General features: G+C 40.2%; 1 protein-coding gene across 2 annotated transcripts in view; it reads right to left on the bottom strand.

The window, feature by feature from the left end:
- Positions 1-1,082: 1,082 nt before the first annotated feature.
- The window catches only part of PPME1 (protein phosphatase methylesterase 1), an 81,250-nt gene continuing 56,468 nt past the window's right edge, over positions 1,083-25,864 (bottom strand). Inside the window, exons 7-14 of one of the 2 annotated variants that reach the window (XM_021704724.1) lie at positions 24,965-25,055; positions 21,078-21,143; positions 18,064-18,187; positions 9,462-9,591; positions 8,014-8,058; positions 4,306-4,370; positions 3,613-3,680; positions 1,083-2,303 (exon numbers count right to left, since the gene is read on the bottom strand). In XM_021704724.1, the coding sequence (XP_021560399.1) occupies positions 2,285-2,303; positions 3,613-3,680; positions 4,306-4,370; positions 8,014-8,058; positions 9,462-9,591; positions 18,064-18,187; positions 21,078-21,143; positions 24,965-25,055 (608 nt within the window). In that variant the 3' untranslated portion in view covers positions 1,083-2,284. Of the gene's footprint in view, positions 2,304-3,612; positions 3,681-4,305; positions 4,371-8,013; positions 8,059-9,461; positions 9,634-18,063; positions 18,188-21,077; positions 21,144-24,964; positions 25,056-25,864 lie in introns of both variants that reach the window. The other variant, XM_044919678.1, reaches the window with a different exon arrangement.

Below are 25,864 nucleotides of genomic sequence, written 5' to 3'. Positions count from 1 at the left end.
TTATTGGAATGCAGATCAGTTCTGACTCAATAGGTCTGGGGTGGAGACAAAATCTTTAACAAGATTCCAGATGATACTGATGCTACTGGTCCACAGACCACTCTTGAGTAAAGGTCTTAAGTACAATATAGCAGTGACATGACATGAACTATTTACTAAGTGCTTTACCCTATGCCGGTTATTGAGAAAGCCAGTTAACCTATATTAACTTATATAGTCCTCAAGACTGTGTGAGGGAGATACTGTTGGATCATTTTTCAGAGGAGGAAACTGCAGCACAAAGAGAGAAAGTACACGGCTATCCCATACAGCTTGTAAGGTGTGGGCCTTGGGTTCTAATTTAGGCAGCCTGGCTCCACAGCCTAATAGGAAGAAGACTCCAACAGTGTGTAGAGCATGACCAAGGGAGGGGCTAGGGTAGGAAACCAGCAGGGGTCCTGAGTGATCTAGCTGAAAGATGAGGCCTAAGCTATGGCAGGTGCTGTGGGATGGGAAACAGGGGACGTAAAAAAGAGCATGGGGAGGGGTTTGGTGGTAAGCTGGATACGTGAGAGAGGGAGCCATGTAGAGAGTTCAGCCTGTCTGGTTTGGACAACAGAGAGAGAGTGGTACCTACCACTTACTGAGGAAGGAAACATGGGAGGAAGAACAAGTTTTAGGGGGAAGGTGAGTTCAGTTTTAGGAATGGTCAATATGAGTGGTTTTTGGTCATCTGGGGGAGATAGGCATCTAGAGCTCAGGAGATGATCTGGGTTATGGGCAAGGTTCTGGTGTTGGCAGATGTGAAGCCATGAGTGTTGGAACTCACATAAACTGTGCATAGACTGTCCCTGTTCTGGGCCAAAGTTGACAGAGCACATAACTGGAAGAATGGGCCTGGAATCCAGGTCTCCCTGGCTGCAGTGGAGGCTGGCTCTGCCCATTCCATTGGGCATTCTGGATGTGAGGAGCAGGCAGAGCACAAGATGCTGATGGGCTCAGGAAAGGGGTTTCTGGAGACCTATGGTGACTAAATCCAACAAACTGTCCCGTTCCCATATCGGCAGAAATAAGGACAACTCCCTGGAGAAAGACAAGATCGATAAAGGTTGGGAGATATTTATTCTCTTTAAACAAGGTCATAAGTAACAAAGAAACAAAGTAGGTCCCAGACTCTGGACCGTGCAGCAGGACAGGGATAGGAAGTTGTTGGGTGGAGAGGTGGAGGGGACTATGCATCACCTAAGACAGTCACAGAAAAGATGGGCTGCAGGAGACCGGCCCTTCCCGCCCTTGGAGACGGCGTGCCTGGGCAGCAGGGGGAGGCCGCAGTGCTGGGAGGGGGCAGCTGGAAGAGGGCCTGGAGCGAGGGTGCTGGGCTGTGCTGTTTCTATGAAGAGTGACATGGAAACCACAAATGGTGAAGATAAGCTGTGGGTCTAGAAGAGGCAAGCGGGCACTCTGCACACCTCCAGGGACCAATTATGAAAATGGTTAAATTTGATTCTTAAAAACAACTCCACAGGCTTTAGCCTATGGCTTTGTGCATGGGCTGTCTTAAACCTGGGTTGCTCTGTGGCAGGTGAGGGCTCGAGAGGCCCCTGGAGCAGCCTGGCCTCAGCCCAGGGCAGGTGCCCAGACATGTGGGAGAGGAACAGTGGGCTCTCCCCAGATGGGAGGCCATGTGCTTGGACTGACTGGACCTGATTTTCAGGCTGGTTTCTTGTGACGCTATCCACCACCGCCTCCCTATTTCTAAGGATGGGATCCTGGCCTCTCTGGGTCTTCCAAGCCTGGAAGAGTAAGACTGGGATAAAAAGGTACCTGACTAGTATTTTATTTGAAAGGGGACAATAAGGACCACCCTGTGCATGGTCCATCCCATGAGGTAGGGCAGGACCACGCCAAGAACAATCTCAAGGAATGGAGGTCCCTGAGCCTGGAGAGACATTTGGACCCAGGTGCACTGCCTAATACCAGGAATAGGGGCCCAGGGTGGCAGTTCCGATGGAGGCTTCACCCTAGGCAAGGCAGGGAGAACAGGCAGGGGCTACCCCTGAACAGGGAAGGGGTGGGAGCTGGGGAGCCTTGGACTAAGGAGGCCGAGGCTGGTCGAAGGCCTTGGAAAACAATGCTTTTGGCAGGAATACACAAAAGGGTTTGTACATCTGGGGAAGCCCGTCTATAGGGAGCCGGTGTCACACGGTCGGGCGGGATGGTGAGGAGACAGCGGCATCACAGTGGCCTCTGGTGCGATGTAGTTACAACAGAGCTCAATGTTGGGGGCAGGAAGGACAGCAGGTTACTAACAGCCAGGAAACACACTGTGAAGAGTGGAAAGAGAAGGGAAAACAAATGTGACCATTACTGGCTTTCCCCTGCTCACCCCTTCTCTTCCAGGAAGCCCGGGACCCTCACGACCACCAAGGCCCTTGCAGATCTGTCCAACCTTCCCACAGCCCCATCTAGGTCTAGACATGGGCTCTGCTCTCTGTGAACTGGTGATGTGACCAAATGGTCCAGGGGCTCCAAACACTACTATCAAGAAAAACTAAGTCTTCGCTTTTGATTCCTGGGATCCATCAACGATTAGTTGCTTGAGGGGTGGTTCAGCAGGAGGGAGTCACTCGTGTGGCTCACCGTACCAGGCTCCTGTCATCACCGCCAATGCCTACCACCCTCCCCTCCCAGGTCCTGGCATTCAGAGTTCTCTAATGCAGAAACGATTTCTTTTCTTCAACATTTCTTCTTCCAATTCCTGAGGGCAGGGAACCAGTTCCCCTGGACCTTCACCAAAATCAGACAGGAGACTTTCCAACTGGCAGGTATGACTCAGCAGGCTCGTGGGCTCTCTGAGGATCAGGGCATACTGCAGCACAGCCTAGGAGCTCCCTAAGGTGGGGCCAGGACTGTGTGGTTTGGGTAATCATGCCTCTCTTCCTCCTCCTCCTCAACAAAGAGTCTAACTGTGTCTCCCTAATCAGAAGAGCTTCCTAGGATGAGAGGCATCCTTTTCCCTTCAAACCAGTGTTTCTCAACTGTGAGTGATTTTGTCTCCCTCGAGACATTCGGTAACATCTTTAGATGGAGACGCTTTTTGCTTGTCACAACTTGTGTGTGTATGTAGGAGTGCATAGAGGCTAGGGATGCTGTCAAACATCCTACAATACACAGGACAGGCCCCCAAATGTCAACAGTGTTGAGGTCGAAAACCCTGCTCTGGATCTCCACACAGTTCCCATGGCCTGCCCAGCATTCCTCAGCAGCAGAGGAGGAGAAGGCATACAGAACTTCTCTAAGAGTCTGGAAAAAGACTGATTCCCATCCTAGCCTCCTCAGAGAAGGAGGCACCTCAAGAAGTGGGGGGATTTCTTTAAGAAGTGGGGTGGAATGGGGACTAGGCACAATTTAATCTCAGCTCACCAACAACCCACTGGACCAAAGTACACAGAAACAATCAACCATGGGTTTGTAGAAACACACATGCTGGGTTCTGTGTTGAGGAGGAAGAAGAAAGGCATGGTGATCCAAACCAGGCAGGGCCAAGGCAGAGATATTTACAACGCTGCAAATATCTTTTTGTTGGAGTAGGTCAGCACTGCTGGGCTCCTTAAACCTTTGTTACTTCCTTACCACTGGAATCCACCGATGGGCTCTGCAAACCTGTGCCGGATCAGGAAAGTGGCAACAGCTTCAGCTACCTGGGAAAGGGGAGAGATATTCCAGGCTAAATGATGTTAGCAATGGGGATCAGCTTTGGAGGTCCTGTGGGCTTCTACTGGAAGGTTAGGCTCTGTAGTGGACTCATGGATCTTACAGATCTGGGAAGCTTGAAACCTAAAGAACCTGAGTCCTCACAGGGCTAGAAGACTCCTCCCCACCAACCTTGCCAAAGATAGCTCCAGAGAAGTCAAGAGGAATGATGTGAAGGCTTATTTATTCCCTGAGAGTTAAAAAGCATCTTATTCTATAGGAGAGCATATTAACTTCTAACTGTGACTATAGTTTAGGGAGTAGTTTCTATCCCAATTTTCCCTTCTTCCACCTGGTTTTGGGGAAAAGAGAGAAGTAGAGCTTAAGATTTTAACCAGAGGGCCCTGGGGTGAAATTGCAGGGTGCCAGTAGCTCCTCAGGCCATACATAGAAAGCCAAGACCATAGCAGTTGCCAGGGAGAGGTTTGGGGAGATGGTGGAGTCATATCTGAATAGGCCCCACAGTGGCCACTGCAGGCAACTCAGCCTGACTCAGAGGCTTGTACTATTTTCTGTGAAAGCCAAGGTGACTCTCACAGCTATTCTTTTACAGTCACACAGCACCAGACTCACCTTGTCTGGGGCATCCTCATGGACTGCGTGACCACACTGGGGTAGGACCTGCATCTGGAACTTTCCTGGAGAGGAAACAAATCCAGGTGACCTCAGGGACTAAAATGGCCCTCTCCTTACTACCTCTGTGGTCTCACAGGCCACTCCAGGAGTCCAGGACCTTCCTATCTACTCCCCTCCCCAACAGTCTGGACCCAATTACCAAGGTTTGAGGAGGACGGTAATACTTGCAGCTATAACCTTGGGCAAATGATTTTCCTGTCATTTTTAACTTTGGTAACTATTTAGCATACATTTACTTTGGGCCAGACATAGGAAGAAACAGTTCCTGTTTTCAGGGGATTTATAATCTAGTAGGAGAACACAAAAGACAACATTTTAATGTAGCATGTAGTTCTTATGATAAAACTGAGCACATGGAACTATAAGAACATAGGAAAGGAGGCTTCACAATCAAATAAGGATATAGGAAGGCTTCCCACACAGAAAAAAAAAATAGCCTACACAAAGGAAAGGAGGATGAAATGGTATCGGTTCCTGGAAATAAAAAGTTTGGCATGGAACTCTTGAGAGTTAACAATGAGGCTAAAGAGGAAAGCAGGGACCATACCATGAAGGGTTTTGTAAGCTATGTTAAGGATTTTGAAATTTATTATTACAATAATATGTTACCATTTGAGTGCTTAACTATATGCCAGACTGTACTAACCACTTTCTCACACTGCCTTGTAGAACACTGTAAGCTCACCATTAATGCGATAGCTATTAAGAGTGAAAAGAGATGACAGATAAAGCAAGATCCCTAAGCAAACTAAAGGATATGGGACCCACAGCTTCCCCTAAGTAGAGAGAGCAGACCCTCAGAGCCTAAGTGGCTCCATTTACAAAATAAGGCAGCATGCTCTGGAAGTCCTTCTGGTCATCACATTCCAGGATTCCTAACACAGTTACACAGTGCTTTAAAATTTCTTCAAAATACTCTTCTATCCATTTTTTAAGTTGATTCTCAAATCTACCCCATAAAATTGAACAGTATAAATACCGAAATTCTTTCCTGAGATGATGAAATTAATACCGTGGTTAGTAAAGTGATTTACCCAAGGCTGCTTATTTAATTAGTAGAGGAACTAAGACCATTCCCATTCAGTAAGGCCCAGCTTATGCCCTTCCTCTTGCAGTAGTCTGCCCCTGGGTGCTCCAGCCTAGTCCAGCCTAGTCCCCCCTCTCTTGTATCTCTTAATGTACTACAGCTAACACATTTGGAGTCAAACACAGAGCAGCTTGTGCCCTGCTTGTTTTGCAAGCTTATATTTTATATGCCACTGGTGCTTGCCTCCCCAGGAGCATGTCATTTCTGTAAGAACAGGGCCTAATATCAACAGGGCTCAACACAGGGCTAGACATTGAGTAAGTGCTTAGTTTAAGTCTTGAATGGATAACTGAGTGAATAACCTGATAACAATTATAACTCCAACCACCCTGGGCTTGATGTCTAGGGATGAATTTTTTGTTCCTCTTTGGAAGAGTGGGTATAAAGAATCAGAGAGAACTCACACACACTAACAACACTGTGCCTGGTACACATAAAATGATTATGGGTAATCCTCACAATTATTCTATGAAGCGGGCATATTTCTAAACCCTTCTCTCTCATCTTACAGATAAAGAACCTTAGGTTCAGACAGCCTAAATTATTTACCCAGGTTGCATCATGAACGAGTGCTAGGTTTCTAGGAATCCGTAACTAATTCAGCAGGTTTAAACAGTGCTGGGAAGGCTGTGGTTTGCAATCTATGCCAATTTGGCCATTTCCCTTTGTCTTATGGGATATCCCTCACTCCAGCCATTTACTTTCTATACTCACGGGATGCTCTGAAAGAGAAGGTAGTCTTGGCATAATCCTTACTGGGGAAATGGCAGGGCATCTAATGAGGAATCATGAGTACTTCCTGGATATAATGAAGCCATAATTTGTCAGACTCTTACTTCACACATATTTTCGCATTTAAACACCATACAAATGTACTGAGATATAGCATTATTTCTATTTTATAGATGAAGAAACTCAGGATTAAAGAAGTTAGCAATTCACTCAGGCCAGAACACTAGTAACAGTGACTCAAAGCCAGGACTGTTTGATTCCAAGGCTGGTGATCCACAATGGTTTCAAATGTTATTCCAGTCCAGATCAACTGCTTTCAGATAGTCTCAGGGGCCATATCTGATTCTTTTGTCTATCCAGCATTAAGCATAGGTCTTACACAGAAAGACTGCTTAGGAAAGGTTTGCTTGAATTGAATTTAAGGAAAGATGTCTAAACTCAGAATTACCAACATCAGTGCCATAAAACTCACACTGTCCCAGTCCATGATCTTCCTCCAGGCTTCAGGATACTATGTAGTTGGAAGAGGAGGAGGGTAGGAGTGCCTGAGTCCAGAGTGTAATAAATCATTCAGGAGCCTCTGAACAACTATTGTGAAGAAATATAAGCCCCCTTTTCTATGGAGAGCCTGAGGACAGCTAAAAGAACAGTTTGAGACCATAAACATCCAAGTAGAGATGTCCAATAGGTTTTACACATGGGCCAGGTATGGAGCGCAGGAGAGAGGTATGAGTTGGACATTTAGCTTTGGGAGTTATCAGGGTGTAAATAAAAGCCATGAGATTGCCCAGAGAGAATAAGTAGAAAAAAACGGAGGTCAAGAACAGAATCTGCTTAAGCCTGAAACCTTGGTCTTGGAGTTAGCACCTCTTCTTCCCATAACCTAAAAGATACCAGTGCCTATTGACTTCGCCTTTACCAAGCCTTTCATCCATACTAAACCAAGAGCCTCCACTTCCATCTGGCCAACACACCTGAACCTGAGCACAATATGTTACTTTTCTACTCATTATACCTCATGATCCCTGTGAAGCTGCCATCAACTTTTTCATTTTATAGACTGAGAAAACTAAAGCTAAGTAACTTGCCTGGGGTCATCAAATGAGAAGGAAAGAAGTAGTACTCCCAACCTCATAGTCTTTGCTTTTGCCACCTCACCATGCTGTCTTCTAAACATAGTTTACATCTTTTTGCATCCCAATTATCGTGGACCTTTCCCTTTCCTAAGAATTCCAACAATGATGAAAATATTGATCAGTATTCAGAATATCTCCTTCACAATATTATATATTTATAGGGTATTTTATGGTTTATAATGTACTCTGCATAGACATTGCCTCATTTTAATCCTTAAAACTCTGAGATGTAGATGGGAGTTAAGTCCCATTTTTAGATGGAGGAAAAAAAATTGAAGCTCAGAAAAGGGAAATATTTGGGTCAGAAGTGGATGTTGATGTCAAGTTTGGGCTTAACTCTAAAGCTCATGCTCTTTCCATTGCACTTCACCATCTCAGAACATTAATTTCCACATGACTCTGCCCTCAGAGAAGAACCTAGGGACATAATTACTTTTCTTTCTTTTTTTTTTTTTTTAAAGATTTATTTACTTATTTGAGAGAGAGAGAGAGTGCATACGTGAGCATGAATGGGAAGAAGGACAGAGGGAGAGAGAGAGAAGCCCAGACTGATTCCCCACTGAGTGTGGAGCCCGACATGGGGCTCAAACTCACGACCCCGAGATCATGAACTGAACCAAAATCACAAGTGGGACGCTTAAGTGACTGAGCCACCCAGGCACCCCTGGACATAATTTCTTGATTACTTACCTTGCATTTGGCCAATAGTCAGATCCTTATCCAATCTATCAACACCTAGAACAAAATAGGGAGAATCCAGAAGTAGCTTATTAGAAAAGGTGTGAAACAGGTTTTGCTGTTCAAGTATGAAGTAAAAATTGTTACAAACTTGTAAACATGATGACATTCTCAATTCACGTTAATGCCAATCCTAACTCCTTGAGGGTATATACTTACCACATGAAGCTTTCCAGAATGAGGGTTCCCTACAATCTTTTGGATCATTTAAACTGATTTCTGAAAACAGGGTTTTACTTTTTAAAATTTCCATTATACTCAGAATATCTTTACACCACTCTAGGAGAACTTATGCTTAACCAGGGATTGAAGGCAGGCCAGAATTAGGTTTATCTCAGATAGATGCTTGTGCTTAGTTAGGATTAGGGATTTGGTGAGGGGAGAAGAGCACAAATGAGTGAGGATGGTACTTTATTTTGGAAGTTACTACCCATGTGGTCAGTAGTTTTTTTTGTTGTTGTTGTTTGTTTGTTTTAAAGATTTTATTTATTTATTTGAGAGAGTGAGTGAGTGACCAGGGGGGAGGGGGAAGGGCAGAGGGAGAGGGAGAAGCAGACTCCCTATGGGGCTTAATCCCAGGACTCTGGGATCATGACCTAAGCCGAAAGCAGATGCTTAAACAACTGAGCCACCCAGGTGCCCCCATGTGGTGAGTAGTTTTAACAAGGACATACTCAGATGATGATATACCTACACTGTTATGGACTGAATTGTATCCGCCCCCCCATTCATATGTTAAAGGCCTGACCCACAGTGTGACCACATTTGGAGATATGGAAATAATTAAGTTAAAAAAAAGAAGAAGATAGTAGGAAGGGGAAAATGAAGCGGGGGGAATTGGAGGGGGAGACAAACCATGAGAGACTATGGACTCTGAGAAACAAACTGAGGGTTCTAGAGGGGAGGGGATTGGGGGGATGGGTTAGCCTGGTGATGGATATTAAGGAGGGCACGTTCTGCATGGAGCACTGGGTGTTATATGCAAACAATGAATCATGGAACACTACATCAAAAACTAATGATGATGATTTGGTGATTAACATAAAATAAAAATAAAAAAAATTTTTAAAAAGAATATAATTTACAAGAAGTTATGTAAGACATAAAACATGAAAAAAAAGATTAAATGGGGTCATATGGGTAGGGCCCTCATATGACAGGATTAGTGTCCTTTTAAGAATAAACACCAAAGAGTTTGCTTTCGCTCTCTCTTCTGCCATGAAAGGACACAGTGTCTGCAAGCCAGTAAGAAAGCTCCCACCAGAACTTCACTGTGCTAATACCCTGATCTCAGACTTCCAGCCTCCAGTACTGTGAGAAAATGAATTTGTTGTTTAAGCACCCAATCTATGATATTTTGTTATGGCAGCCTGAGCTAATACACACAAATACACACTTACCAGCCAAGAGCAGCAATTTAGGAATAGGACAACTAAGAAAGAGATTGGATAAGCCTCGGAACCAGCCATCCCAGTATTTTTCTGTTTTTGCCAGTTCAATTCTCCAAGTGTACGGATGGTCCTTCTTGGTCTGGAGGAAAAAGAGAAAGTTCTGAGTCTCTGAGGACAACCCCTGGAAGAACAGGACAAAAACTAGGTCCCTGGGAAAAGGAAAGGGAAGGAAACTAGCACTTACTAAGGGGCTACTAGGTCCCAGATATTTTCATATACACTTAATTACTAAAACAGCTTTGTGATATAGGTTATTGTTGTAATTTTCATGTTTAGATAACTAGAAGTTTACTTTTTACTTCTATTAATTTCAGTGAACTTAGAAGACTTTCTTTTTTTTTTTTTTTAAAGATTTTATTTATTTATTTGACAGAGACACAGCGAGAGAGGGAACACAAGCAGGGGGAGTGGAAGAGAGAGAAGCAGGCTTCCCGCAGAGCAGGGAGCCCGATGCGGGGCTTGATCCCAGGACCCTGGGATCATGACCTGAGCCGAAGGCAGACGCTTAATGACTGAGCCACCCAGGCGCCCCCTTAGAAGACTTTCTTAAGATCACAAAGCTAGTAAGTGGTAGAGCCAAGACTGAGCTTCTCTTATATCCATTTGACAAAAAGAACATATCCATCAAAAGGATAATTACAAAAGGCACAGTACAGTATGAAAAAAATACTTATGATATAATATTAAGAGAAAGAAACAGAATGTAACATGTCATCTAAGTGAGGATTACTACTGGAAAAATGTGGTACACATAGAGAAAGAACTGGAAGGGAAAACTGAAAATATGTTGATTTGTTGGTAGAGCAGTTTTTCTTATATTTTGATTTATGATAATGGTATCATGTTCATGCAATAGTAATCTGAAAAAGGAAATCTGACACAAATATTACAAAATGTATCTGTTAAATCCTGATACACACTATACAGGCACAGAGTACATACTCATCAAATACAAGATGAACAAATAAATGATTCTCTATACTTTTCTGCATCATTGAAAATTTGAAATATTATAACTGAAATAAATAATTGGGGATGCTGCAGTAACCACAATATGAAAATCTAGAAGTGAACATGAGACAGCAACATATTGTGTTAGAGATCACTGATGGTTAAGATGTCCGTACTACCCAAAGTGATCTGCAGATTCAAAACAATCCCTATCAAAATCCAAATGACATTCTTGCAAAAATAGAAAAATTCATCAAAAGTTCATACAGAATCTCAAGGGACCTCAAACAGCCAAAATAATTTTTTAAAAGAATAAAATTGGAAGATGCATGCTCTCTAATTTCAAAATATATTACAAAGCTACAGTAATCAAAACAGTATGGTACTGGTATATACACTAGAGAACCCAGAAATAAACTCTCACAAAAATGGCCAAATGATCTTCAACAAGGGTCCAAGTTGACTCAATGGAGAAAGAACAGTCTTTTCAACAAATGGTATTGGGAAAATTGGATATCCACATGCAAAAAAGTTGGACAATACACAAGTTTAACACCTAAATATAAGACCTAAAACTATAAAACTTCTAAGAAAACATAGGGGAATGCTTCATATAGCTTTTCATGACGTTGAATTTGACAAGGATTTCTCAGTTATGACACCAAAAGCAAAGGCAACAAAAGCAAAAATAGACAAATGGACTACATCAAACTTAAAAACTTCTGCGCCTCAAAGAACACAATCAACAAAGTGAAAAGGCATTGTATGGAATGGGAGAAAATATTTGCAAATCATATATATGATAAGGGGTCAATATTCAGAATATATAAAGAATTCCTACAACTCAGTAACAAAAAATCAAATAACCTGATTATAAAATGGGCAAAGGGCATGAACAGACATTTCTCCAAAGAAGAGAATGGCCAATAAGTACACAAAAAGATACTCAACTTCACTAACCATTAGGGAAATGCAAATCAAAACCACAATGAGATATCACTTTGTACCCATTAGGATGGCTATTTTCAAAAAAGACAAAATAACAAACACTGGCAAATATGTGGAGAAATTGGAACATTTGGGGCACTGTTGGTGGGATTATACAATAGTACAATCACTATGAAGACAGCATGGTAGTTACTCAAAAATTAAAAGTAAAACTACCATATGGTCCAGCAATCTTACTTCTGGGTATACAGCCAGAAGAAGTGAGAGCAGGGTCTTGAAGAGATATTTGCAGACCCATGTTCATAGCAGCATTATTGACAACAGTCAAGAGGTATAAACAATCCAAATATCTATTGATGGATGATTGGATAAACAAAATGTGTTATATACATATTATTTAGCCTTAAAGAAGGAAATCCTGACATATGCTACAACATAGAGGAAACTTGAAGACATTGTGTTAACTAAAATAAGCCAGTCACAAAAAGACAAACACTGATTCTACCTCTATGAGGTGTAAAAAAGATCACTGGATGGGTAGTCAGGAAACTTGGGTCTTCCAGTTCTCATTAAACAATGCATGTAGAACACTTATGAGCCACTTCTAATAGATTCCACAGTCGGAGACAGTAAGACCTTCCTAAATATACATTGTGCTTCATTCGCAAATGACAAATTTAAAGTAAGGGAACTTCCAAGGATAGTAATATTATAAAAAGAAATTTTAAGGGGTGCCTGGGTGGCTCAGATGGTTAAGCATCTGCCTTCAGCTCAGGTCATGATCCTAGGGTCCTGGGATAGAGCCCCATGTCCGGCTCCCTGCTCAGTGGGGAGTCTGCTCCCTCTCCCTCTGCCTCTCCCTCTGGTTGTGCTCTGTCTCTCTCTCTTTCAAATAAATAAATAAAATCTTTAAAAAAAAAAAGAAATTTTAAAAAAGGAGTTCAAGTCCTAAAAATGTAAAAACAAAGAAAAAATCTGGATATAATTAGAGTTGCTCCTGTATTTAGGGTTATAATAATATATCCTCTCTCTGGAGAGCTGGATCATAAAGTTAATTTAGTTTAGATTCCTTCCTCTGCCAAACGGTAATAAATCAGATCAATGTAAGAAACAAAACAGATGAACATGGGGGAAAAAAAAGAGAGGCAAACCAGAAAACAGACTCTTTAAACTATAGAGAACAAACTGAGGGTTGCTGGAGGGCAGGTAGGTGGAGGGATGGGTTAAATGGGTGACAGATATTAAGGAGGGCACTTGTGATGAGCATGGGGTATTGTATATAAGTAATGAGTCACCAAATTCTACCCCTGAAACTAATATTACACTGTATGTTAACTAACTGGAATTTAAATAAAAACCTGAAAAAAGAAAACTAAAGAAAGAAAGAAAAAAAAAACAGATCGATGTAATGAGATCTAACTGCTGGATAGGAGAAGCAGAAAGCTGGCTACCAATCATCCTGGGATATTCACGTGGGCAGGATGTGGTTCTCCACACAACGGCATCAACCACAGGCTTTGCATTATTTCCCAACACATCACTTTTTAGCATTTAAAAAGATAGGTTTTGTATCAGTCAGACTTGGATTTAATGCAAATCCCACCTCCATCATCAGCTAATCAACTGTGGGTCCCTTGGGGAAGTTAACCTAACTTCTTCAAGCCTGTTTTCTTAGCTATAAAGTGGGCAACACAAAATCTCAAAAGATTATTGTAAGGATAAACTAAAGATACTCATGTATGTAAAACAATAGGAACATGGTCTGGCACCTAACAAGTAATTAAAAAAACAAAATCTTAAGAATATGGGATTTCGGGGCACCTGGGTGGCTCAGTCCTTAAGCATCTGCCTTCGGCTCAGGTCATGATCCCAGGGTCCTGGGATCGAGCCCCACATCAGGCTCCCTGCTCCTCGGGAAGCCTGCTTTTCCCTCTCCCACTCCCCCTGCTTGTGTTCCTTCTCTTGCTGTGTCTCTCTCTGTCAAATAAATAACTAAAATCTTAAAAAAAAAAAAAAGAATATGGGATTTCAATAATCTTGAAAAAGAAGAGCAAAGCTGGAAGACTTACACTTCCTGATTTCAAAACATGCTATGAAGCTACAATAATAAAGACAGTGGCACTTGCATAAGGATAGACATATATATCAATGGAACAGAATTGAGAGTCCAGAGATAAACTCTGGCATTTACGGCCATTTGATTTCCAAAAAGGAATGCAAGACAATTACATGGGGTCTTACCAACAAATGGTCCTGGGACAGCTGGACATCTACATGCAAAAGAATGAAGTTACACCTCTTACCCTCATACTATACACAAAAATTAACTCAAAATGGATCACAGACCTAAATATAAGAGCTAAAACTAGAAAACTCTTAGAAGAAAACATACGTATAAATCTTTGTGACCTTGGACTAGGCAAAACCTTCTTAGATGTGACATAACAAAACAGTAACTAGATAAAATGAATTTCATCATCGAAGAACACCATCAAGAACATGAAATGACAACCCGTATAACAGGAGAAAATATTTGCAAATCAGGGACTTGTATCTAGAATATGTAAAGAACTCTTACAATTCAATAATAAAAAGACAAAATACCCTATTGAAAAATGGGCAAAGGATCTGAATATACATTTCTCCAGAGAAGAAATGGCCAAGAATCCCATGAGAAGATGTTCAACATCAATAGTCATCAGGAAAATGTAAATCAAAACCACAATGAGATACCACTTCATACCCATTAGGATGGCTATAATCAAAAAGAGGGACAATATTACAAGTGCTGACAAGGATATAGAAAAACTGGAACACTCAGACACTGGTGGTAGGAATATAAAATAGTCTGGCTATTTTTCAAATGATTAAACACAGAATTAGCATCCAGCAATTCCACTGGTAGGTGTACACCCAAGAAAAATAAAAACCTATGTCCACATAAAAACTTGTACACAAATGTTCATACCAGCATTGTTCATAACAGGCAAAAAGTGAAAACAAATCCAAATGCCCACTAACTGATGAATGGATAAAAAAAAAATGTGGTCTACCCATACAAAGGAATATTATTCAGCCATAAATAGGAATGAAGTACTGATTCATGCTACAATACAGATGAACCTTGAAAATATTATGCTAAGGTAAAAGAAGCCAGTCACAAGACTATGTATATTCATTTATATTTAATGTCCAGATTAGGCAAATCTACAGAGACGGAAAGTAGATTAGTGGATGCCTAGGGCTGATGTTGGGGAGACATGGGAAGAGAATGCAAACAGGTATGACATTTTTTAAAAAAGTGATGAAAATATTCTAAAATTAGATTGCTGTAATGGTTGCACAACTCTGTGAATCTAACAACCACTGAATTGTATACTTTGGATGAGTTACCTTTCAATAAAGCAGTTTTAAAAAAGAGATTTATGCATAAAGGAATACCTCCTGGACAACTGAAGTTTATTACTTTAAGGACCAAAGGTTAAAGCTTCCCTTTTCTTTTCCGTATTTTAACCATATTGTATTAGACATCACCCCCCACTGCCAATGTATATCTTGTCTTCTTTTACACAGCAAAATGGATGCAACAGAACTCGTATGTTATGTCTCAGGATCACTTCAAATACCACTTTTTATATTAGTTATAACAGAGATATCCCCTAAGGGCTAATAGGCTCTAAATGGCCCCTGGCTACCATGCTTTAGAAGTTGTGACTGTTTTTGTTGTTGTAGTTAAGTTTAATTCACATTATTAATATTTTCTCCATCATTTTATTTTTTATTTTTCTTTATTGAGATAAAGAACATGTAACATTGTGTTGGTTTAAGGTGTGCAATGTGTTGACTTGATACATTTATACACTGCAATATGCAACACCATAGCAATAGCTAACACCTCTATCATGTCACATAATTATCATTTTTTTTTGTATTAGGAACAATTCAGACCTAGTCTCTTAGCAACTTTGAAGTTTATAACATAGTATCATTGCCTATAATTATTATGCTGTGCATTAGATGTCCAGCATCTGTTTATTTACTAGTTGCAAGAACACTAGTTGTGTTGTTTGGGGTTTATGTCCTTCCTCAAGGGTAGACTGTTTTGCTGTACTCATTGCCTGATGTGTTTCAGTCTGCCCTCCTAACAAAACTGCTGGAGTATACTAAACTCCATGTAACTGGGCTTATAAAAAAAATTACAAAGGAAAAATGAGCTGGAATTAAAAACCAGAAGATCTGGGTATGTTTTAGCACCAACATTTATAGGTGTCTGTAGGCAAGAATCTGTGCCTGAGTTGTAAAACAGTGATAATACCTACAATGCAGAGCTAAAGTGAGAACTAGGGATGATAAATGCGATGTACTTAGTATAGCTCCCAGCACATAAAAGGCAAAAAGTCATTGACAGTTTGTATCAGAGTCTCAGATCTACGAAATATTACTTGATTACTTTGAGAAAGTCCTTCATCTCTGAGTCTCAAGTTTCTACACTGTTAACATGGGAGAAAAGATCTCTTCTCACCTCACAGAGTGTAGGGAAGGCAAATTTTCATGCACTGTTTATATTTTTGTAAATTCCAAAGAGGTACAAAGAATTATTTATTGATCTTAAGGATGACAAAAGATCATTAAATTAAAAATTCTGTTTAAAAAAAGATACAGTTGATGACTGTGCAGGTCCACTTATACATGGATTTGGAAACAGTACAGTACTACAAATGTATTTTCTCATCCTCATGATTTTCTTTTTTTTTTTTTTTTTTTAAGATTTTATTTATTTATTTGACAGAGAGATGCAGCAAGAGAGGGAACATGACAGGGAGAAGCAAGCTTCCTGATGAGCAGCGAGCCTGATGCAGGGCTCGATCCCAGGACCCTGGGATCATGACCTAAGCCAAAGGCAGACGCTTAATGACTGAGCCACCCAGGGGCCCCTCTTCCTCGTGATTTTCTTAAGAACATTTCCTTTTGTCTAGCTACTTTATTATAAGAATACAGTATTTAATACATATAAATATACAAATTAAGTATTAATCAACTATATTATTGGTAAGGCTTCTGGTCAACAGTAGGCTATAAATGATTAAGTTTCTAGGGAGCCAAAAGTTATAGTTGTTTTTTTTTTTTTTTTCTTGAGAGAGAGAGCGCATATGTGCGGAGTGGGGGTGTGCGCAGCGGGGCAGAAGGAGAGGAAGAGAGACAATTTTAAGCAGTCTCCATGCCCAGCGCGGGGCCCCAGGCAGGGTTCGATTTCACGACCCTAAGATCGTGACCTGAGCTGAAATAAAGAGTCAGACGCTTAACCAACTGAGCTACCCAGGCACCCTAAAAGTTATAGTTGGATTTTTGACAGTTTTGGGGGGCAGTGTCCCTAACCCCCATATTGTTCAAGGGTCAATTGTCCTCTCCTCCTTGCTAATAGTAGCATCTCCAAACATAAGGGAATATGTGGTGTACACCAAGTCCATTATCTGCCATTAGTAAGATGTTTATAATCCATCCCAGAAAGTCTGCTGCTCATGCTCACTAACCATTTCCAAGAAAAAACACACCCTTTCCCATTACTATCCTCAAATCAAGTGTTCAACAAGTACTCACAGAACACTTGCTACACACACACACCCCCAAGCTAAATGCTGAGGGAAATTCATATAGAATATTAGTTCCTGCGCTCAAAATACACAGGTTATTTTTGTTGGGAGACAATTTTTTTTTTTAAAGATTTATTTATTTATTTGAGAGAGCGAGAATGAGAGAGAGAGTACATGAGAGGGAGGAGGGTTAGAGGAAGAAGCAGGCTCCTCGCCGAGCAGGGAGCCCGATGCGGGACTCGATCCAGGGACTCCAGGATCATGACCTGAGCCGAAGGCAGTCGCTTAACCAACTGAGCCACCCAGGTGCCCTTTTTTAAAGATTTTATTTATTTATTTGAGACAGAATGAGAGAGAGAGAGAGCTCATGAGAGGGGGGAGGGTCAGAGGGAGAAGCAGACTCCCTGCCGAGCAGGGAGCCCGATGCGGGACTCGATCCAGGGACTCCAGGATCATGACCTGAGCCAAAGGCAGTCGCTTAACCAATGAGCCACCCAGGCGCCCCTGTTGGGAGACAATTCTTGTGCAATTAGAGAACGCTGAATCTGCATTCTAGGGATGACTACAGGAGACCATCGTATCTTTGAATGTGGTTTATGAAAATCAATTCTATGACTTAGCCACAACTTCAAAAAAGAAAGTGCTAAGTTATGTCATACAGTGCTATACTGGAGAGGGACTGATATAAAATGAGGTCGGAAAACTTCCCCGGAGATACACCTTGAAAGATGAGTAAGATCTGATGGGCTTAGCATAGGAAATCAGATTTTCTCATGAGATAAACCATATGAAGAGAAGTACTGAGGTGAGAAAGAATCTGATGAGAGAGCAGTCTGTTTGAGGGTAGGGTATACACTATAAGTTTTACGTTCCAAATTGTCAAAGCTATCAACAAGTGCCTTATATCTTATAGTTAACCTAAATATCTATTACGATAACATCTTCACCCCCTAAAATATCTAATGGTGAACAAAAAGAACATGTCACCTCCCTCTCACCACCCCCACACACTCTGAACCATTCACTGCCCCATCCTTCCAAGAATGCCAGCTTTCACTCACCTCCATGTCATCTTCCTTTTTCCTCTTGTTTACGGACTCACTTCCTTCTTCGTCTTCTTCTTCTTCCTCTATGATTCCTTCCACTATAGATTTTGAGCCTTCTGGACTTGTAATTCCTTCACACCTAGGTGGTTTTTTTTTTTTTAAAGTGCTATCATACATCTTTCTTTTATACACAAATTATCTCAGAGATACTGAAACTCATAGTCTTTTACAATCAAATGTCAGTTAAAACTTAATGCTTCTGGGAGAAGGAGGATGTGAACAATGTGCATTTTAAAATGTGCAGAAATAGACAAGGGCTGTGGAAGGTCATGGCCATGGAAGGTATGACTATATTCCAAGGGCTGGTTTCCAGTTCTTGCACCAATACTGACCCACAGAAGAGAGTAATCATTTCATGTGGCATGGTGACAAGAATTTTATTGACATTATCTTGTATAATCCTCATAACAATCCTATGAAGTAGCCCTGAAAAATAAAAAAATTGTCCAAGATCACCTGGTTCATAAGTAGATGAGGCTGGAAGGCAAATCCAGGCCCAATTAACTTGAAAGCATGGTACTTTTCTACTGTACCCTGCTTACAGTAGAGCAAGGCTTAAACAGCATGGTAAAAGGCCCCCACTTTCAATTAGCTGATAGAAACTGACAATTACAATAACCATAGCCAGCTGAACCTTGGGGATTAGAACATCTGATCCAACCAATTACTGTTGTTGTTTTTCCTCTAAAAAACAATATTACATAATTAGGTAGAAAAATTATTATATTATGAACAGCTGATATCATAATTCCTTTTAGAAAGAACTTGTTGAAAAAATACACTGACAATATTAAAGGTAAAAGTCCCAAGAGCCTAGGTAGCAGCTAGTACTAAGGTCTGTTCTGCATGATAAAGAAGTATTGTTATTTTGCCCTTGAAAGGGAGAGAGAAGGGAGAAGAGGAGAGAGAACAAGTTAAGATAAACTGAAGGGTCAGTGAAACTTCAGTGGTGGATTTTTAACAGTGATAACTTGTTTTCCTTTTCTCCTCTACCAATCTCAGTAAAGCATATGTTCACAAAATGTTTTGTCAAGTGGGGGTGTTCTATGGGACTTGAGGTATCAAGTTTCACATCTAGGGTCAAGGTAGTAAAACAAAGAAACAACATGTGCTTTGGATTTCCACAGCTATGGATTAGGAGGTTCAAGAGAATTTCACCTACATCAAGAAGGGCAGGAAGGTTCTATCTGGTCTCTATGTGACAATTAAAACACACACTATATACACAAGTTTACATATTAAGAGAAGACACCACTGAAATTTACATATTAGGTAAAATTTAAAAATCGCTGAACTACCTGAATACAAGCCATATAACTTCCTCACAAAATGCTTTACCACTGCTTAAACAAATCTGATCTCAAAATATTTAGGCACTGCAAAGTGGGCAGTCTCACAGCTTAAAGACTGCATTGTGTCCACTAGATATTACTACTCAAATTGTACGTTTAGGCATAAAAAGTCCATGATACAGTCCTTGAAGTCAAATACACAGGAGACTGAATCTGAGCACCGTCATTCACTAGCTGTGTGATCCTGGGAAAGCTACTTTACCTTTCTGAACTTCCATTTTCTCACCTATAAAACAAATCTTATCTTAAAGAGGTATTGTAAAGACTAAATGAGATGGTGCAAATGAATTAATGAATCTAGGTAATGATCATTGATGGCTACCAACACTCAAAAAAAGAGACAATCAGAAATTACATGCTTCCTAATGGCAGTACCTATTCTTATAAACAAATAAAAAGCCAAAATAACAACAAACAAACCTGAACTTGATCAAATCTCTGGATCTAACTAACAATTTACAGAAAATAGAGTGAAGAGAAGAACATGTTAAATTTCACCTTCAGGAATCAAATCAGAAAATCCAGATTGTGGGAAATTCTACAGGGCAAACAACCAGGTTTCTTCAACAAATAAATTGCAAGGAAAAAAAATAAGACAAGTGGAACCTATAAATTAAAAGATACTTAAGAGTTATATCTTCCACTTGCTACGTATCTACCTTATTATAATTCTGATTTGATCTATAAAAAAATTATCAGTGAGACAATTAGAAATGTGAATACTGAATGGACATTTGATGATACTGAGGAATTATTAAATTTTTTAGGTGTGATAACGGTATTGTGATTGTGTTTTAAGTGTCCTTACCATTTAGGGTATCCTGAAATCTTGGAATTTATTTAAAAATATTCTGTAATTAGGGGAAAATAAGGGGCACAGATGAAACAAGACTGGCCATGAGTCAGTAACTGTTGAAAACAGGCAATGTGTATACTGGGGTTCATTGTATCATTCTACTTTTATATGTTTAAAAATTTCCGTAAGATTTTTAAAATGAGAACATGGATATAAAATACCAGGCACAGTGCCTGGCAAATAGCAGGCATTCAGTAATGCCATTATCATTTTTATCAACTCTTGTGCTCCCTATCTGTTCCGCTGAGCAACATTTTCTCAATTTATCTGAAGTTTATTTTGTGACTACATAGCCATACTCAGGACTCATGTAACCCTATCCAAGAAGATCAGTTGGGCTATATAATTTTAGCTTAGCCTTAGAATCTGGTTTTCACCAAAGCTTTTATACTGTTATTTCCTCACAATCAGGTTTGGCCAAGAAGGAGATGATTACCAGAATAAAATCATAGCTGCCAGCACTAGAGTGGACCCTTAAAATAATTTTTAATGTCCATTCTCTGGGATTCTTCACTTTTTAAGATGCAGAGTTGTATTAAAAAGGTAATCCTGTATTATATAGGCTTTGGGAGTTCTTCAAAAAAAAAAAAAAAGAAAACGAAAAGAAAAGCTATGAGGCTAGCCTGAGCTCATTTGTAAAAATTATCTAAAATAATAAAGGCATTCAGGATAGTAGGACAGGTGTATAACAAAAAGCAATCTGTAATTCCCTCACCATGTTTCAGTCTCTAACCAGCCCAACAGGGAAAAATAAGACCTACTGTTTGACTTGGCCAACCATTGAGACACGGGCTGACTCCAAATTTCGAATCTGACCACTCTTCACACTAAAAAAGTGAGAAGGGAGAGAGGAGGTTATTCAGCATCCATCTTATCATGTCATAGGGTCAAATGGATAATTTTGCAGATTCTGTGGAACCTCTACAAAGTTGTGTTTACCAATACAGCTTACTATGGAGATTACCACTACTTCCTACTTCCTACTGGTTATTATGGCTATAAGCCAAGTAGTAAAAATTAAGTAAAGACATTCAAGCCATTTCAGTTCTGCAAACGTTTACCAGGAGGATACTATGTGCCAGGCCTGTGCTCAAGAAGCACCTAATTCAGCGGGGAGAAAGAAACACAAACATAGGCTTAACATAATAAAGGCAAGGTTCAAAGGAATCACTTTATTCTGAGTGAACAGGTTAAAGAAATCTCCCCAAATGTCCCGTCTAAACTGAGGAGAAAAGAAGCTAGGCAGAAGATAAAAGAGGGTGGTCAGGGCATTATAGGCAGGGGGCACATTGTGAACAAAGGCATTGTGATGTGGAAAAGTCAAAGGATGAGGATTTTAGAGGACAGAGTGCAAGGAGAAGCAGGGGAGAGCAAAAGGGGAGTGTGAATGGGAGAAAGGGACAGGCGGTCAGGGACGAGCTCCTACAGGGCCTTGCATGCCAAGATATAGAGTTCAGGAGCTTGGATGCTATTTTAATAGATTAGTTCCCTCAGAGTTATCTACCTATGTATGCTTAAAGGGCCAAGCAAAATGGCTGCATGTCCCAGGGGGAATTGGAAACAATATCTGAAGCAGGCCACCCGAACACTTTCCTTCCCTTCCTTTTTTAAGATTGCATCCATTTATTTGAGAGAGAGAAAGTGACAGAGCACGAGAGTGGGGAGGGTCAGAGGGAGAAGCAGACTCCCCGCTAAGTAGGAAGCCTGATGTGGGGCTTGATCCTGTGACTCCAGGATCAAGATCTGAGGTGAAGGCAGATGCTTAACTGACTGAGCCACCTAGGCGCCCCCAGAACACATTTCTTTAAATCTAACTTTTTTAGCTTAAAAAAATCATGTAAAATTTTAAAGGGCAACCCCCTTAGATAATGACCTTGTTTCTTATTTTAATGATAGACACAATCAGAATGATTATTTCATTTTTCTACTACCAACTGAATCTACAGAATCTACAAATACACCAGTATTTATAATCATATACCCTGCCTTGATGACTGTTTAATATATGAAACACCTCTGTTCCTATTCAAGGCCAACCTTGGGCACAGTTCCTATCCCCTCTTGCTTATGAGGACCTTGCTTCTTATAGTTATCATGTGGGTCATCATTTTTTTTCTCTAGTGGATATTATAAAACAGCCTTTGAAAACATTCTCAACCCCACATTCACTACTAGATACTACCCCACTTCTCTGCTCTCCTATACAACAAAACTTCTCAAAAAAGCTATCATAAAAAAAAAGTTATCTTAAAGGAATCTTTTTTCTTAAATATTATCTACGCAATAATGATTCTCCAATTTATCTCTAGCTCAACTTCTTCTAACAAGTATATACAAGTATTTACTTAACATTTCCACTTAGATGTATAGTAAGCATTTTAGCTTATCCAAACAAAAATTCTGATTTCCTGACCTTTTACTTGCTTCCAAATCTACTTCTCTTTGTCTCTACCATTCACCCAATTGCTTGGGCTAAAAACCTAGAAGTCATCCTTGAATGCTGTGCCTCCTCCTGCCTCCAACCCCCATTTCTCTGCTGATATCCAATCCGTAAGGCAGTCCTGTCAGTTCTGCCCTCAAAATACATTCCAAATATGACATATTACTTCCTCTGTTGCCATCCTAGTCTATGCTTACCATCATTATTCTCCTATAATACTACAATTGCCTCTTAACCAATTTCCCACTTCCATTAACACACCCACTCCCTACACCTTCCCCTAGTGTTTTCCTCAGAGCAGCCAGAGTGGTGAAACCAAAATGCAAATCCTTATCTGTCCAACTTCAAAGCCTAGGCTTCTAACGACAATAACCTACTGCCTCTCATTAGGATGACCAAGAAAGCAGAAGTGAGAATTCACTTTGCTTTAAATCCTTACTGAATTAAACAGGTTGGCCTTGTATGTCAACATCTTTTTTTTTTTTTTTTCATCTGGAATAGCCACAATAGCCATGAGTCATGAACTTTATTCAGATATCCAGCAGAGTACAAAACAAAATTATGAAATACTTCACTGGATTCTTTCTGATTCTCAGGCTCAGGAAGTGGGTTCTAAAAATCAGTGGCTCTCATAAACCCGAAACATTTTAACATACAACCAACAGAACCCTCATCCTATCCCACATCTGCCACTAGAATCAAGACTCCATCTCTTTTAGGAGAAGGTCCACCACGACTGCCATGCTAGATTAAGTACCTATCTTCTGTAACTCCTGTGCCTCCTTCATTGTGTTTACATATTTACTTATTTGTATTCCCAGTTATTTGACAGATAGGAACTAAGCCCGATTCATCCCCAGTTCTTAAATCAGGTACTGACACATCTTAGGTACAAAAAAAAAAAAGTTTACTGAATAAATTTAAAAAGTTATTTGGAATCATCTTCTCACTGGTTATTACTGGGGAAGAAGGCAGGGTGCCTGAGGTACTTGCTGAACTGGCAGCAGCTACATTCTGAAATGCTGTGGTTGCCAAAGAGGGAGAGATCTTTGGTGCTTCTGAGAGAACAGGAATCCTGAATCTCAGTAGTATGAACAAGGGGAGATAGAAGCAACCTCACCAAACACAAACATCATTTTGGCAAGCCATATTTGGCATGAGGCCCTCTGTCTTGGAAAAACTACCTAGGCTCTATTTACCAGGTCCTTCATTTCCTCTTGATGTCTCTGATTCAAAGAACAGATATGTTCTGCCTGCTAAGGCAGTCAGCAGTATGCTGAATGCTATATGAAAGTACAAAAGAAATAGAGGATAGCTTCTGCCCTTATCATACAGGAAAAGCATTAAGACATACATGAAAACTGACAATATAAGCATATCTTTTAGGGGAGCATTAGAAGACTTAAGAGGTAAATAGTACAATATAATATAGACAGAGGCCTCTAGCAATTTGATCAAATGAGTGATCTGAGTGGTTCGGAGGAGTTAGAGAAAGGGTCTGGAAAAGGAACTAGAGATGATTTTAAACAACAGGTAGGAAGACAGGATACTAAGGATATTTTATCCTAAGACTGATTTCCTTGTGGGAGAGACAGTGTTTTACTCTTTTCTGAAATGTTACCCTTTAGCACAAAATGTTTAATAAATATTTAATCAAATAATTGATTGACTTAATGAATAAATTAATGAAAAAAACAGCCTTAAGTGGAAGCCATAGCCAATTCTGTCTGTGATTTTTATGAAAACCAATTACCGAAAGGGTTTTTATTTACCCAAAACCCAAATAAAAACTGAGAAAGGAACCTATGCGCATCCTTTCTGTTTCTCCACCATTTTCTCTGGAACACAGAAAGTGAATCTAGAACCATGAAGCATCAGAAGTGGAAAAGGCCTTAGAGCCTCATTTAGTCCAGACTCTTACCTCAGAGATGGAAATAGCTAGACAGCAGATGATCCATAATTATTAAATTCTAGGAGGTACTACAGTGTATTAGAAAAAGGATGGATTTTAGATAACTGGGCCAAGTATGAAACATTTAAAATATTAAAAAAAAAATTCTGCTCTTTATAGAACTGTTTCCGCACATATCATAATAAAGCTAAGGCTTGGAAACTGAACTATTCCTTTGAACTTGGTGCCTGAAGTGATGAAAAAGGACAGCTACAATCTAACACTTAAAATACAGACAATATAGATTTGTGAGTTACCTCCATTCAATGGCATTCTCTAGAGACTTGAAGGTTTTAGGACGACCACGTAAGAAATTCTGCATGCTATTAAGTGCATCCATGGCTGTACCTAGATATTAAACAAATATTTTAACTACAGCACTTTACACTTACTGGGTTAACTGTACATTTGCCCTCAATGATAGCAGAATTCAGTGATGCTTTGGGGAAAAAAGACGCAGCTTAAGAAAATTCAGACGACTGATGGGATAGCCAGCTTCCAAGATGGCCTCCAGTGATTTCTGCCTCTTGGTATTCACTCCCTTGTGTAGTCTTCCCACACTGAATAGGGGCTGACTTGTATAAGCAATAGTGTGACTTCTGAGGCTGGGTCATAAAAGACATGCACCTTCTTTTAAATATTAAATAAAATTATGGGACACACATACAACTGAAAAATTATGCAGCCACAAAAGATATTTACAAAGAGTTTTTGATGACATGGAAAATGATTATATAACATGGAGTGTGGGTGAAATGGGGGAAGGTGTCAAAAGGTACAAATTTCCAGTTATAAAATAAGTAAGTCTTGAGGATGTAATGTACAGCATAGTGACTATAGTTAAAAATACTGTATTGTATATTTGTTGGTTTTTTAAAAGATTTTATTTATTTATTTATTTACTTATTTATTTATTTGAGAGAGAGAGCGTGCACACATGCAAGCAGGAGAAGGAGAAGAGGGAGAGGCAGAGAATCTTAAGCAGACTCCGTGCTGAGTATGGAGCCCTACACGGGGCTTGATCTCACGACCCTCAGATCATGACCTAAGCCGAAACCATGAGTCGGCTGCTTAACCAACTGAGCCATCCAGGTACCCCTGTATTGTATATTTGAAGGCTGTTAAGAGAGTAGATCTTAAAAGTGCCCATACAAGAA

The sequence above is a fragment of the Neomonachus schauinslandi genome, chromosome 11 (genome assembly GCF_002201575.2).
Source record: "Neomonachus schauinslandi chromosome 11, ASM220157v2, whole genome shotgun sequence".
NCBI classification, from domain to species: domain Eukaryota; kingdom Metazoa; phylum Chordata; class Mammalia; order Carnivora; family Phocidae; genus Neomonachus; species Neomonachus schauinslandi.
This window is presented reverse-complemented; position numbering and strand designations above follow the sequence as displayed.